This window comes from Salmo salar, chromosome 09, assembly GCF_965601325.2.
Source record: "Salmo salar chromosome 09, fSalSal1, whole genome shotgun sequence".
NCBI classification, from domain to species: domain Eukaryota; kingdom Metazoa; phylum Chordata; class Actinopteri; order Salmoniformes; family Salmonidae; genus Salmo; species Salmo salar.
Window position 1 is genome coordinate 152,323,082 of NC_138299.1, and position 15,482 is coordinate 152,338,563.

General features: G+C 46.4%; 1 protein-coding gene across 1 annotated transcript in view; it reads left to right on the forward strand.

The window, feature by feature from the left end:
- The first annotated feature begins 4,881 nt into the window (after positions 1–4,881).
- Positions 4,882–15,482, forward strand: part of stard10 (StAR related lipid transfer domain containing 10) — a 28,845-nt gene continuing 18,244 nt past the window's right edge. Inside the window, exons 1-4 of the mRNA XM_014215261.3 lie at positions 4,882–5,733; positions 11,492–11,639; positions 11,719–11,822; positions 14,849–14,966. Coding sequence (XP_014070736.2) covers positions 5,569–5,733; positions 11,492–11,639; positions 11,719–11,822; positions 14,849–14,966 — 535 coding nt within the window. The 5' untranslated portion in view covers positions 4,882–5,568. The remainder of the gene's footprint in view (positions 5,734–11,491; positions 11,640–11,718; positions 11,823–14,848; positions 14,967–15,482) is intronic.

The window sequence follows — 15,482 nt, forward strand, 5'->3', positions numbered from 1 at the left end:
TGGCGTTGAGATTCTGTGGCACTGCGGAAGCTGGATAACGCAACAAACACGTGTTGTGTCGCAGCAGTCAGCAGTCACTAGGCCTAATACAAGCACGAATAGCCTATAGGGGCTGGTGCTAGCCAAAATAGAGGGAACTGCTGGGGAAATCTTCATGGGATGCAGTATTTAAAAAAAAAATGTATTTCGTTTCTTTAGGGAGACGAGAATATTGAGTAGAATTTGAACCTTCCTTCTCACTGGTCCACACTCCAGTCCAGTTGGTGGCGGTGATGCACCTTAAAGTTGGTTGTCAACCACCATATAAAATCCCCAGCAGAAGAAGAAGAACGCTGGCCACCAGTTTGTTAGACACAATGTGGGAGCTTCGGAAATCTACCTTGTACATTCAATAGGAAAACAACATATTTGTTGGAGACGTCTATAACCCAGGGTCAAGCATTTGATCACATACAACATTCAAATGTAACTTTACAGGTCACCCTTTAATGTTGGCTACATATCACAAGACTCTTCACAGTTGATCACCCTGTAAAATATATTTTCTTTTCCTTTTGTATTTCTCAGAATAGCTCCTGTTTCCCCCAGTCCATTCACTACGGCAGCACACAGACATGCTGTGCTGTTCTATACAGTTATTTGACCATATGACCTCACCTGAGAGTCTAAAAAAACAGTCTTGCTGTGAAATCCAAAATTCCTAAGAAATTGCTGTTTGCAGTAATCCCAAACAATGTTAATATAGGGGCGGCCCTAAAGCCTAATCCTTAGAGGAGAAATCACATGCAGAGAGCATTGTTCATTTGCTGGTCTCTTTAGAAACGTTTGAAAAAGGCAATGGGGCTGTTTTGGCCAATGTTTGAAAAATTAAGAATCATTAAGAATTAATTAAGAATCATTTAAACATAAGAATCATTTAAACATGCATTGCTCTGTGTGCTTGCCTCACTATAAATACCTGAGAGAGTCACTACCAGGTGTGGATGAGAGAATATGGCAATTCCAAGAGAGGGAAATAGTTTTCCTTTTCAGAGTTTAAAAAGTTTAGACATTTTTCTCTACATGGGGAGAGAAAGCACCCGTGGCATTCATCCAACACACACACACACACATCTCATTCTGCCAAACACAGAACCATAGCTCAAAGCCAAGAGGAAATGTGTCACTATTGCCTTACTGCCTTTCCACTTCTTAAATGAACTCTGTTCTGTTCCCAGACTAATAAATATGAAGTCATTAAAACTGTAGCCTACCCAGTCCTGATATATAAGACACCAGATGAAGGGACTTCCTCAGACATACAATATCAGAGACAGGTGGCATATCATCCCATTGCAGATTTCTCTTTCTTTGTGAGGAATTGACATTAAGTCTTAAAGGCCCATTCCGGCAAGTCAGGACTATTTTTGGGTTGCCCGAAGACTATCATCATTTATGGAATTTTTTGCAGTCGGGCAAGTTGAGCCTACACTGAGAATTTTGTATTCCTGTGCTGATCTTTCTGATTCCCCCTTATGTGTACATTCTTAGAAACAAGGATTCCAAAAGAGTTCTTCGGCTGTCCCCATAGGATAACCCTTTTTGGTTTCACGTAGAACCCTTTTTGGTTCCAGGTAGAACTATTTTGGATTCCATGTAGAACCCTCTGTTGAAAGGATTCCACGTAGAACCCTCTGTTGAAAGGATTCCACGTAGAACCCTCTGTTGAAAGGATTCCATGTAGAACCCTCTGTTGAAAGGATTCCACGTAGAACCCTCTGTTGAAAGGATTCCATGTAGAACCCTCTGTTGAAAGGATTCCATGTAGAACCCTCTGTTGAAAGGATTCCATGTAGAACCCTCTGTTGAAAGGATTCCATGTAGAACCCTCTGTTGAAAGGATTCCACGTAGAACCCTCTGTTGAAAGGATTCCACGTAGAACCCTCTGTTGAAAGGATTCCACGTAGAACCCTCTGTTGAAAGGATTCCATGTAGAACCCTCTGTTGAAAGGATTCCATGTAGAACCCTCTGTTGAAAGGATTCCACGTAGAACCCTCTGTTGAAAGGATTCCATGTAGAACCCTCTGTTGAAAGGATTCCACATAGAACCCTCTGTTGAAAGGATTCCATGTAGAACCCTCTGTTGAAAGGATTCCACGTTCTTTTCTAAGATTGTAGGTGAAAGGCAGACACTATTATGGCGCTTCTGCATGTAAATAGCTCATTTACATTTGCACCTGCAAAAAGGGTTATCCTATGGGGACAGCCGAAGAACCCTTTTGGAATCCTTGTTTCTAAGAATGTACACCATAAGGGGGAATCAGAAAGATCAGAACAGAAATTATTTGAATTTTGGTTGTTACAAAATTCTCAGAGCAGGCTCAACTTGCCCAACTGTAAACAATGTGATAAATTGTCACTTTCACATAAACAATGGAGAGGAACCATTAACATACATTTTCAGCTTACTGGAATTTTTTACAGCTCAGCAGGCTCCACTTGCACGACTGCTCAGTTCACTTACACCAGGCAATCTAGATATGCTACGTATATATGTACTGTAGATATCTACATATATATAATATACAGAAAGTTAAGGTAGTTAAGCTAGCCTGTTGATGGAAGTTAAGCTAGCCTGTTGATGGAAGTTAAGCTAGCCTGTTGATGGAAGTTAAGCTAGCCTGTTGATGGAAGTTAAGCTAGCCTGTTGATGGAAGTTAAGCTAGCCCGCTAACCTGAACCTATTACTATTCAGACTGGGCTAGTAGAAAATGTATCAAACTTGCCTGGCTGGCCAGTTCCCAAAATCCTTAAAGGGAAATCCACTCAAATCTTTCGGTATTTATTTCTTTAGTCCACTTCTTGCTTGATACAGTCCTGAAATGTTTTGCATGTCAGCAGTCAAGATTTCCAGATATTTTGCATCGTCATGATGATGTGGCCAGTGACATTTGGCTTCTTAAAAGTCTAATATCTTGAATTCTAGACTGCTGACGTGCAAAACATTTTGAGACTGTCAACAGCGGACTAATGAAAAAAACTTTTCAGCCCCGACTGAAAAGTACTAGCTTCGGGCTAGCGAGCTATCTTAACTTCCACCCCTGTATTAATACCAACACATATTTTCTCTTCTCATCTTAGTCAAACAGGGATGGATAAGTGAATGACGAATAAACTTGCATGAAACCAAAGTTATGGTTTTGTTCTTGGGCAGGTGTGTGTGTGTGTGTACAGCTGTATTGGGTCAGTGCAGTGCCACTGTTGACAGAAGTGCTTTGCAGCCATAGCTGAGTGTAGGCTACTGGTCTGTACATCACCATAGGTTAGTATAGGTTACTGGTCTGTACATCGCCATAGCTGAGTGGAGGCTACTGGTCTGTACATCACCATAGGTTAGTGTAGGCTACTGGTCTGTACATCACCATAGGTTAGTGGAGGCTACTGGTCTGTACATCACCATAGCTGAGTGGAGGCTACTGGTCTGTACATCACCATAGGTTAGTGTAGGCTACTGGTCTGTACATCACCATAGGTTAGTATAGGCTACTGGTCTGTACATCGCCATAGGTTAGTGTAGGCTACTGGTCTGTACATCACCATAGGTTAGTGGAGGCTACTGGTCTGTACATCACCATAGCTGAGTGGAGGCTACTGGTCTGTACATCACCATAGGTTAGTGTAGGCTACTGGTCTGTACATCACCATAGGTTAGTGTAGGCTACTGGTCTGTACATCACCATAGGTTAGTATAGGCTACTGGTCTGTACATCGCCATAGGTTAGTGGAGGCTACTGGTCTGTACATCGCCATAGGTTAGTATAGGCTACTGGTCTGTAGATCACCATAGGTTAGTGGAGGCTACTGGTCTGTACATCACCATAGCTGAGTGTAGGCTACTGGTCTGTACATCGCCATAGGTTAGTATAGGCTACTGGTCTGTACATCGCCATAGGTTAGTATAGGCTACTGGTCTGTACATCACCATAGGTTAGTATAGGCTACTGGTCTGTACATCGCCATAGGTTAGTATAGGCTACTGGTCTGTACATCGCCATAGGTTAGTATAGGCTACTGGTCTGTACATCGCCATAGGTTAGTATAGGCTACTGGTCTGTACATCACCATAGGTTAATGTAGGCTACTGGTCTGTACATCGCCATAGGTTAGTGGAGGCTACTGGTCTGTACATCACCATAGGTTAGTGTAGGCTACTGGTCTGTACATCGCCATAGGTTAGTGGAGGCTACTGGTCTGTACATCACCATAGGTTAGTATAGGCTACTGGTCTGTACATCACCATAGGTTAGTATAGGCTACTGGTCTGTACATCGCCATAGGTTAGTATAGGCTACTGGTCTGTACATCGCCATAGGTTAGTATAGGCTACTGGTCTGTACATCGCCATAGGTTAGTGTAGGCTACTGGTCTGTACATCGCCATAGGTTAGTATAGGCTACTGGTCTGTACATCACCATAGGTTAGTATAGGCTACTGGTCTGTACATCGCCATAGGTTAGTGTAGGCTACTGGTCTGTACATCGCCATAGGTTAGTATAGGCTACTGGTCTGTACATCACCATAGGTTAGTGTAGGCTACTGGTCTGTACATCACCATAGGTTAGTATAGGCTACTGGTCTGTACATCACCATAGGTTAGTATAGGCTACTGGTCTGTACATCGCCATAGGTTAGTGTAGGCTACTGGTCTTGTTTGACGTTTCTAAAGTAGCCTAAAGCCATTCCCCTAATAGCCATATCCCACAATAATGGTTATGTTGTTGAAATTGCAAGAAAAATAGTGAGAAAATAAACGACAACATGAAAAATGGGGAGTAGATTACAGTCAGCTTATTGGACCAGGCGCGCTGATATCTGGTCCCTAATACAGGGACTTGCGTGCACGTAGCCGAGTGGGCGGTTGTCAATATTTTATTGCCTCTCTGTGTGTCTCCAACGCTTTCCTCTCTATTCGTCACACTGCACCATCACCCCCCGACGACGTCGAGTGACCATAGGGGGGAACGCAGCGACGCAGGGGAACTGAAATGTAAACGCGCAACAATTGATCATAACCATACGACCTGTCAGCCTGTCATCTCTAGTGGAGTCGCGGCGAGACAGCGGACACGTATGTCCCACTTAAATAGCTGCTGTGGACCATATTGAACTGAAATTGATTCACGCCAGAGGGTCAATAATGTTATAAGATAAACGCCGGAAAGCTTCCACTCACGTGTTTGTATAGTTTCTATGAAAAGTGTAGATGTTTGTATTTTTATAGCCGTGTTTTTGTGCGTTCTTCGTGTTTGTTCAGCAACTCTCCTTTCTAAGCACACATCATCACAAGACGCGGATTGCGTGCTCAGTGTGTGTGTGATAAAGCTATTACATTATCGGAATAATTCACTCAGAGGATAGAGGTGTAACGTTACGTCGTTTAGCTCAGTCACTCCTCACCAGCACCCGTTCGTCCCAGTCTGCTTCGGGTCTCTCCGCCATCGGGAGTTTCCCTACCTCGGTTTGGTCCCATCGTTGTTCTTCCCAGTGAACTGCAGAAGAGCGAGCTCGCGCTCCGGGGTAAAAGATTATGTCGGTGGAGTCGGTGTTGATCCCGGATGACCGGGCATTCAGCAGCTTCAAGGAGGAGTGCGGGAGCGAGGAGGGCTGGAGTCTGAGCTACAATAAGACGGACATGACCGTGTGGACCCAGACTATAGGAGGAGACGAGGAGAAGTCCCTCCACAAGATTAAGGTGAGAACAGGGTAGGCCAGTACTCAGGTGAATGGAACGTGAAGAATAGACGACACCATATGGGTTACCTCGGTCACACAGTCCCATAGCACAAGTCATAATGTCCTAAACTGAAACACTTTCAGAATATTACTCAAAGGAGGGCAAGGACGTGTTATTTACAGGAAAAAAGGAAATGTAGATTGTTAAAGTATTGGACCAGGGTCAGGTGTGTGCTCTATGTATCCGGGTCTGTGGCAGGATAGCGGACAAACAGGTGTTCTCACATGGAGTTGTTTGAGGGAGGGAGGGAGAGGTGGAGAATGGGGAGAGGAAATTGAAGGTGAAAGAGGTGTGTGGACTGTACACATGATTAATCAGCTCTGACGTCACACTGTTGGGACAGGCTACTGTGTGTGTGTGTGTGTGTGTGTGTGTGTGTGTGTGTGTGTGACCAGTTATTTGTGATGTATGAAGCTGCAGGTGGAAGTCTTGTTCTGTTTCCCACAGAGATTCCTGTTCTGCAACCTGTGAGTGCAGGTACATCAACTGACAGACAAGGCTGGCAGTTTTGTCACAGAGTGGGTAACGTCGCCACAGAGTGGGTAACGTCGCCACAGAGGGGGCTGTCGTAGTGTTCTCCTCTCCCCGAGGGGGCTGTCGTAGTGTTCTCCTCTCTCCGAGGGGGCTGTGGTAGTGTTCTCCTCTCCCCGAGGGGGCTGTGGTAGTGTTCTCCTCTCCCCGAGGGGGCTGTTGTAGTGTTCTCACTGAGGGTCTATAGCAGTGAAGAACAGTGACGTGTAAAGTGCAGAGGCATTGAAACCCGGGGAGAGATTTTTATTATCCATAGTATTATTATCAGCATCATTATCATCAATAATCTATCAGCCATTAACCATTAGTCAGCCATATCATCAGCATTACACACACACACACACACACACACACACACACACACACACACACACACACACACACACACACACACACACACACACACACACACACACACGTGTTCTGTCAACCATGATCACAAACACACACACACACACACGTGTTCTGTCAACCATGATCACAAACACACACACACACACACACACACACATACACACACACGTGTTCTGTCAACCATGATCACAAACACACACACACACGTGTTCTGTCAACCATGATCACATATATATACACACACACACACACACACACACACACACACACACACACACACACACACACACACACACACACACACACACACACACACACACACACACACGCTAAGGCAGCAGAGCTATCCTTGTGTATGTATATGTGGATGGTGTGTGTGTATCATATGTGTCAGATTGATGGGTACTGTTCTGTCAACCATGATCACACACACACACACACACACACACACACACACACACACACACACACACACACACACACACACACACACACACACACACACACACACACACGTGTTCTGTCAACCATGATCACATACACACACACACGTGTTCTGTCAACCATGATCACAAACACACACACACACACACACGTGTTCTGTCAACCATGATCACAAACACACACACACGTGTTCTGTCAACCATGATCACACACACACACACACACACACACACACACACACACACACACACACACACACACACACACACACGTGTTCTGTCAACCATGATCACAAACACACACACACACGTGTTCTGTCAACCATGATCACATATATACACACACACACACACACACACACACGTGTTCTGTCAACCATGATCACAAACACACACACACACACACGTGTTCTGTCAAACATGATCACAAACACACACACACACGTGTTCTGTCAACCATGATCACAAACACGTGTTCTGTCAACCATGATCACAAACACACACACACACACACACGTGTTCTATCAACCATGATCACAAACACACACACGTGTTCTGTCAAACGTGATCTCTCACTCATGGGGTTTCAATTTACGGTTCAGAAACACCATGTCTCTCTCTCTCTCTCTCTCTCTCTCAATTCAAGGGGCTTTATTGACATGGGAAACATATGTTAACATTGTCAAAGCAAGTGAGGTAGATAATAAACAAAGTAAAATAAACAATACAAATGAACAGTAAACGTTACACTCGGAATGAAGACATTACAAATGTCATACGGTGTTGTAACGATGTACAAATGGTTAAAGTACAAAAGGGAAAATAAATAAGCATAAACATGGGTTATATTTACAATGATGTTTGTTCTTTTCTTGTGGCAACAGGTCACAAATCTTGCTGCTGTGATGGAACACTGGTATTTCACCCAAATTGGATTTGTTTTGGAATTCTTTGTGGGTCGGTGTAATCTGAGGGAAATATGTTTCTCTAATATGGTCATTGAGCAAGGCCATACTCCCCAAGTCTGTACATAGTCAAATGTCAGTCACAGTGGTCAGGTATTCTGCCACGGTGTACTCTCTGTTTAGGTTGAAATATTCTAGTTTGCTCAGTTTTTTTGTTAATTCTTTCCAATGTGTCAAGTAATTATCTTTTTGTTTTCTCATGATTTGGTTATGTCTAATTGTGTTGCTGTCCTGGGGCTCTGTGGGGTCTGTTTGTGTTTGTGAACAGAGCCCCAGGACCAGCTTGCTGAGGGGACTCTTCTCCAGGTTCATCTCTCTGTAGGTGATGGCTTTGTTAAGGAAGGTTTGGGAATCGCTTCCTTTTAGGTGGTTGTAGAATGCCCTTCTTGCCTTGTCGCTCAGATCGTTCTCAGCTTTGTGGAAGTTACCTGTGGCGCTGATGTTTAGGCCGAGGTATGTATAGTTTTTTGTGTGCTCTAGGGCAACGGTGTCTAGATTGTATTTGTGGTCCTGGCGACTGGACTTTTTTTGGAACACCATTATTTTGGTCGTACTGAGATTTACTGTCAGGGCCCAGGTCTGGCAGAATCTGTGCAGAAGATCTAGATGCTGCTGTAGAACCTCCTTTGTTGGGGACAGATCTAGGTGCTGCTGTAGGCCCTCCTTGGTTGGGGACAGATCTAGGTGCTGCTGTAGGCCCTCCTTGGTTGGGGACAGATCTAGGTGCTGCTGTAGGCCCTCCTTGGTTGGGGACAGATCTAGGTGCTGCTGTAGGCCCTCCTTGGTTGGGGACAGATCTAGATGCTGCTGTAGAACCTCCTTGGTTGGGGACAGATCTAGGTGCTGCTGTAGGCCCTCCTTGGTTGGGGACAGATCTAGGTGCTGCTGTAGGCCCTCCTTGGTTGGGGACAGATCTAGGTGCTGCTGTAGGCCCTCCTTGGTTGGGGACAGATCTAGGTGCTGCTGTAGGCCCTCCTTGGTTGGGGACAGATCTAGGTGCTGCTGTAGGCCCTCCTTGGTTGGGGACAGATCTAGGTGCTGCTGTAGGCCCTCCTTGGTTGGGGACAGATCTAGGTGCTGCTGTAGGCCCTCCTTGGTTGGGGACAGATCTAGGTGCTGCTGTAGGCCCTCCTTGGTTGGGGACAGATCTAGGTGCTGCTGTAGGCCCTCCTTGGTTGGGGACAGATCTAGGTGCTGCTGTAGGCCCTCCTTGGTTGGGGACAGATCTAGGTGCTGCTGTAGGCCCTCCTTGGTTGGGGACAGATCTAGGTGCTGCTGTAGGCCCTCCTTGGTTGGGGACAGATCTAGGTGCTGCTGTAGGCCCTCCTTGGTTGGGGACAGATCTACGTGCTGCTGTAGGCCCTCCTTGGTTGGGGACAGATCTAGGTGCTGCTGTAGGCCCTCCTTGGTTGGGGACAGATCTAGGTGCTGCTGTAGGCCCTCCTTGGTTGGGGACAGATCTAGGTGCTGCTGTAGGCCCTCCTTGGTTGGGGACAGATCTAGGTGCTGCTGTAGGCCCTCCTTGGTTGGGGACAGATCTAGGTGCTGCTGTAGGCCCTCCTTGGTTGGGGACAGAAGCACCAGATCATCAGCACACAGTAGACATTTGTCTCTCCTGCCCTCATCAGTAGAGGAGTATACTGAATGACTTTAATAGAATTACAGTGATGTCTTCTCTCTCCCTCCCTCTTTTTTCCTCTCCTGTTTCAGTCTGCCCTGCAGACACAATCACTCCATTATTCTCTCAGTTCCATTGTGACTTTTAAGTCCTTAGTCCAACACACACACACAGCTCATTCTTCCAAACACAGACCCACAAGGCTGTTGATAGAGAGGTAGGTAGGTAGAGTGGTAGGTAGATGGGTAGATTGGTACAGTGGTTGGTAAAGTGGTTGGTAGAGTGGTTGGTAGAGTGTTAGAGTGGTAGATAGATATAGAGGTAGGTAGAGTGGTAGAGAGGTTGGTAGGTAGAGTGGTAGAGAGGTAGGTAGAGTGGTAGAGAGGTAGGTAGAGGTAGGTAGAGTGGTAGGTAGAGTGGTAGTGGTAGGTAGATAGGTAGATAGATATATAGGTAGAGTGGTAGAGAGGTAGATAGATGGGTAGAGTGGTAGAGAGGTAGGTAGAGTGGTAGAGAGGTAGGTAGAGTGGTAGGTAGAGTGGTAGTGGTAGGTAGTGTTAGAGTGGTAGGTAGATAGGTAGAGTGGTAGGTAGGTAGGTAGGTAGGTAGATAGGTAGAGGGAGATAGTTTTAAGGTTAGACTATAGATCTGCTCGCTCGACCCACAAGGCTATTGATAGATAGATAGGTAGAGTGATAGGTAGAGTGGTAGGTAGAGTGGTAGGTAGATGGGTAGGTAGAGTGGTAGGTAGATGGGTAGGTAGATGGGTTGGTAGAGTGGTAGGTAGATGGGTTGGTAGAGTGATAGGTAGAGTGGTTGGTAGAGTGGTTGGTAGAGTGATAGGTAGAGTGATAGGTAGAGTGATAGGTAGAGTGGTAGAGTGGTAGGTAGATGGGTAGGTAGAGTGGTAGGTAGATGGGTAGGTAGATGGGTAGGTAGAGTGGTAGGTAGATGGGTAGGTAGAGTGGTAGGTAGGTAGGTAGGTAGGTAGGTAGGTAGGTAGGTAGGTAGGTAGAGAGGTAGATTTTAAGGTTAGACTATAGATCTGCTCGCTCGACCCACAAGGCTGTTGATAGATAGATAGATTGGTTGGTAGGTAGGTAGAGTGGTAGAGTGGTAGGTAGAGTGGTAGAGTGGTAGGTAGAGTGGTAGAGTGGTAGATAGATAGGTAGAGTGGTAGATAGGTAGAGTGGTAGATAGATAGGTAGAGTGGTAGAGTGATAGGTAGAGTGGTAGAGAGTTAGATAGATAGATTGCTAGAGAGGTAGATGGGTAGGTAGAGTGGTAGGTAGATAGATTGGTAGAGAGGTAGGTAGGTAGATAGATAGATAGGTAGGTAGGTAGATAGATAGATAGGTAGAGTGGTAGAGAGAGTGGTAGGTAGGTAGGTAGGTAGGTAGGTAGGTAGGTAGGTAGGTAGGTAGAGGGGTAGATGGATGGTTAGACTATAGCTCTGCTCGCTGGACCCACAAGGCTGTTGATAGATAGTGCACTACTTTTGGTCCAGGTTATCCCCATGTAGCTGGGGTTAAAAGTAGTACACTATGGCTTTCTCCCCTCCCCCACCCCCCCCTATCTTCTGTCTGTGTTGTTGTGGTGTGGAGTCTTCCCCTGGCTGAGGTAACCATGGAGATGGCGTTACTCTAGGGCAGTTTTGCAGGCCACTGGTGTGTGTGCTCTCACTTTGTAAGAGCCTGATATTGTGCCTATGGTTTTACTATTAAACTGCCCCCCCCCCCCACACACACACACGTGTGTGTTTGGTCAAATAACGGTAGGTGTGTGTGTGTGTGTTTCTCCTGCAGTGCCGGATGGTGTGTAAGGACGTGCCTGCTGAGACCATGTATGATGTTCTCCATGACATCGAGTACCGGAGGAAATGGGACGGAAACGTCATCGAAACCTTCGACATCGGAAAACTCACTGTTAACGCAGACGTGGGCTACTACTCCTGTACGACACACACACACACACACACACACACATACATTCAGTGTGTGTGTATATGTTAATGAGGCTCGTCTGTGTCTAGGGAAGTGTCCCAAGCCGCTGAGGAACCGTGATGTCATCACACTGCGCTCTTGGCTGCCCACTGGCAGTGATTACATCATCATGAACTACTCTGTCAAACATGCTGTAAGTATAAACATGTGCAGGGAAAGAGTATCAGGGCTCTCCAACCCTGTTCCTGGAGAGATACCGTCCTGTAGGTTCTCCCTCCAACCCTGTTCCTGGAGAGATACCGTCCTGTAGGTTCTCTCTCCAACCCTGTTCCTGGAGAGATACCGTCCTGTAGGTTCTCCCTCCAACCCTGTTCCTGGAGAGCTACCGTCCTGTAGGTTCTCTCTCCAACCCTGTTCCTGGAGAGATACCGTCCTGTAGGTTCTCCCTCCAACCCTGTTCCTGGAGAGCTACCGTCCTGTAGGTTCTCTCTCCAACCCTGTTCCTGGAGAGCTACCCTCCTGTAGGTTCTCTCTCCAACCCTGTTCCTGGAGAGATACCGTCCTGTAGGTTCTCCCTCCAACCCTGTTCCTGGAGAGCTACCCTCCTGTAGGGTCTCTCCCCCACCCTGTTCCTGGAGAGCTACCCTCCTGCAGGTTCTCTCTCCAACCCTGTTCCTGGAGAGCTACCCTCCTGTAGGTTCTCTCTCCAACCCTGTTCCTGGAGACATACCCTTCTGTAGGTTCTCCAACCCTGTTCCTGGAGAGCTACCCTCCTGTAGGTTCTCTCTCCAACCCTGTTCCTGGAGAGCTACCCTCCTGTAGGTTCTCTCTCCAACCCTGTTCCTGGAGAGATACCATCCTGTAGGTTCTCCAACCCTGTTCCTGAACCCCAGTTGTAACAAACCTGATTCAGCTTATCAACCAGCTAGTTTTTAAAATCAGGTGCCCTAGATTACGGTTGGAGAGAGAACCTACAGGACGGTAGCTCTCCAGGAACAGGGTTGGAGAGAGAACCTACAGGACGGTATGTCTCCAGGCACAGGGTTGGAGAGAGAACCTACAGGACGGTATGTCTCCAGGAACAGGGTTGGAGAACCTACAGGACGGTATGTCTCCAGGAACAGGGTTGGAGAGAGAACCTACAGGACGGTATGTCTCCAGGAACAGGGTTGGAGAACCTACAGGACGGTATGTCTCCAGGAACAGGGTTGGAGAACCTACAGGACGGTATGTCTCCAGGAACAGGGTTGGAGAACCTACAGGACGGTATGTCTCCAGGAACAGGGTTGGAGAACCTACAGGACGGTATGTCTCCAGGAACAGGGTTGGAGTCTTGGACAGCCCTGCACTTCCCCCTCAGTGTTTGTAGATCTGAAGAAACCAGATAAGGGTCAGCAACATGGCTGAATGTCCCTGAAGTCTCAGTGGATAGCCAACTGGTTGTGCGACGCTCTGCAGGGAGAAAGAGAAGAGAGAACAGACCTGCAGTATAGTCTCCCTTGACGTCAGTGGGAAACAAATGCTACAGTGGGACTGTCCACTATTTAAATGAACATGTTGGAGTATCTTTAGTGGTTGTGTGTGTCTACGTAGGTGCCGTTTGATAAAGGTGTGTCATGTGTTTAAGTGTGTGTCATGTTTAAATGTGTGTTTAAGTGGACTATTTGCTCACTTTAGTAAGATTGTATTTGGTTAAATAATCCTCTGGCATTTGAATAAAGCTTTGTCGGTCCGTGCCACTGCTAACGCTGGATAAAGCGTGTGTGCGCGCTGGATAGGGCAGTGGTAGCTCTGGGTTAGATCACTCACAGTACAGTGGCTCAATGCCAAACTGAAAATGTATCTCCTTCCCTTCTGTCCTTCACGATCTGTCCTTCACAATCTGTCCTTCAGGATCTGTCCTTCACGATCTGTCCTTCACGATCTGTCCTTCACGATCTGTCCTTCACGACCTTTTGAGAAGTTGAAAGCAAGATGGTAGAACCTTGACTTGAGCTTATTGGAGGAGCCTTCTGGAACCCTTATAATACCGCTCTCCTTTCTCCTGTTCAGTCAGACCTGACAAGACTAGTCACCTAGGGCAGAAAGGAAGGGGATAAGGGTTTGGTTTGGAATTAGGCCCACATGCTGTGGTTGTTTTTCTGCCCAGTGGAGGAGGAGAGGGAGATCGAGGCATCCTGTGAAGAAGGAAGCACTCAACATGTTTTTCTTTCTCTCTCTCTCTGGTGTGTGTGTGTGTGTGTGTGTGTGTGTGTGTGTGTGTGTGTGTGTGTGTGTGTGTGTGTGTGTGTGTGTGTGTGTGATCAATGTTAAGTGGAAAACTCATGTGACTGCTGCTGTAAGCTTCCACATGCAAACACTCAACAAACCTGCAAGACACTATAAAAAACAACATACATCCACATACAGAACATCCACACAAACATAGCAACTTTTCTCACGTTGGGTTTGGTGAGAGGTATTGGCTTTAGTGAGAGGTGAGAGGTATTGGCTTTAGTGAGAGGTGAGAGGTATTGGCTTTAGTGAGAGGTGAGAGGTATTGGCTTTAGTGAGAGGTGAGAGGTATTGGCTTTAGTGAGAGGTGAGAGGTATTGGCTTTAGTGAGAGGTGAGAGGTATTGGCTTTAGTGAGAGGTATTGGCTTTAGTGAGAGGTATTGGCTTTAGTGAGAGGTATTGGCTTTAGTGAGAGGTATTGGCTTTAGTGAGAGGTATTGGCTTTAGTGAGAGGTATTGGCTTTAGTGAGAGGTATTGGCTTTAGTGAGAGGTATTGGCTTTAGTGAGAGGTATTGGCTTTAGTGAGAGGTATTGGCTTTAGTGAGAGGTATTGGCTTTAGGCAGAGGTGAGAGGTATTGGGCGAGACATGGCCAGATGTCAGAGCAGTCGATCTACAGGAGAGGAGAGAGAATCCTTACTGTCACTTTACCCCTCCACAATATATATTACTTTGTGCAGTAAACTCTTGATAAGTGAATATCATCTTTTACATTTAAACTCTTAAGTGCAGGGCAGTTCATAATGGTTTTATTTGAAATTCATTTTGATTGAATTGCTTTGGATATTTGCATGTTCTGGCTGTATAGTGCACTCATGCAAAATAAACCCAAATATCTGGAGTCAATTGTATTTACAGCAATTGAACTAACTGTCAGTGGTTGAGACCATTTCCTCAGATAGGGGTGTTCTGTGCTTACTAGGGCTGTTCCACTGTTCCTGTAGAAATACCCCCCAAAGAAGGACATGGTACGAGCTGTGTCCATCCAGACTGGCTACCTGATCCAGCGCCACGGACCGAACCACTGCACTCTCACCTACCTGGCACACGTGGACCCAAAAGGTAATACACACATACACAAGTCTCAGTGGAGGTTTCTGGGGGGAGGATGGCTCATAGTAATGGCTGGAATGGAGGTGGTTAATGTCTTGGAGAGTTAATAAATGATTCATACTCAGGACCTTCTTTCAACAGAAATCGCCATATGAACTATGGATCTGGAGGAAGGGACTGTGCCGCATCTCTCTCTCTCGTTCTCCATCTCTTGTTCTCCATCTCTCTCTCTCCCTTGTTCTCCATCTCTCTTTCCCTTGTTCTCCATCTCTCTCTCCCTTGTTCTCCATCTTTCTCTCTCTCCTTTTCTTGTTCTCCATCTCTCTCTCCCTCTCTTGTTTCTCCATCTCTCTCTTCCTCTCTTGTTCTCCATCTCTCTCTCCCTCTCTTGTTCTCCATCTCTCTCTCCCTCTCTTGTTCTCCATCTCTCTCCCCCCTCTCTTGTTCTCCATCTCTCGCTCTCCTCCCTCTCTTGTTCTCCATCTCTCTCTCTCTCTCTCTCTCTCTCGCTCTCCCTCCATCTCT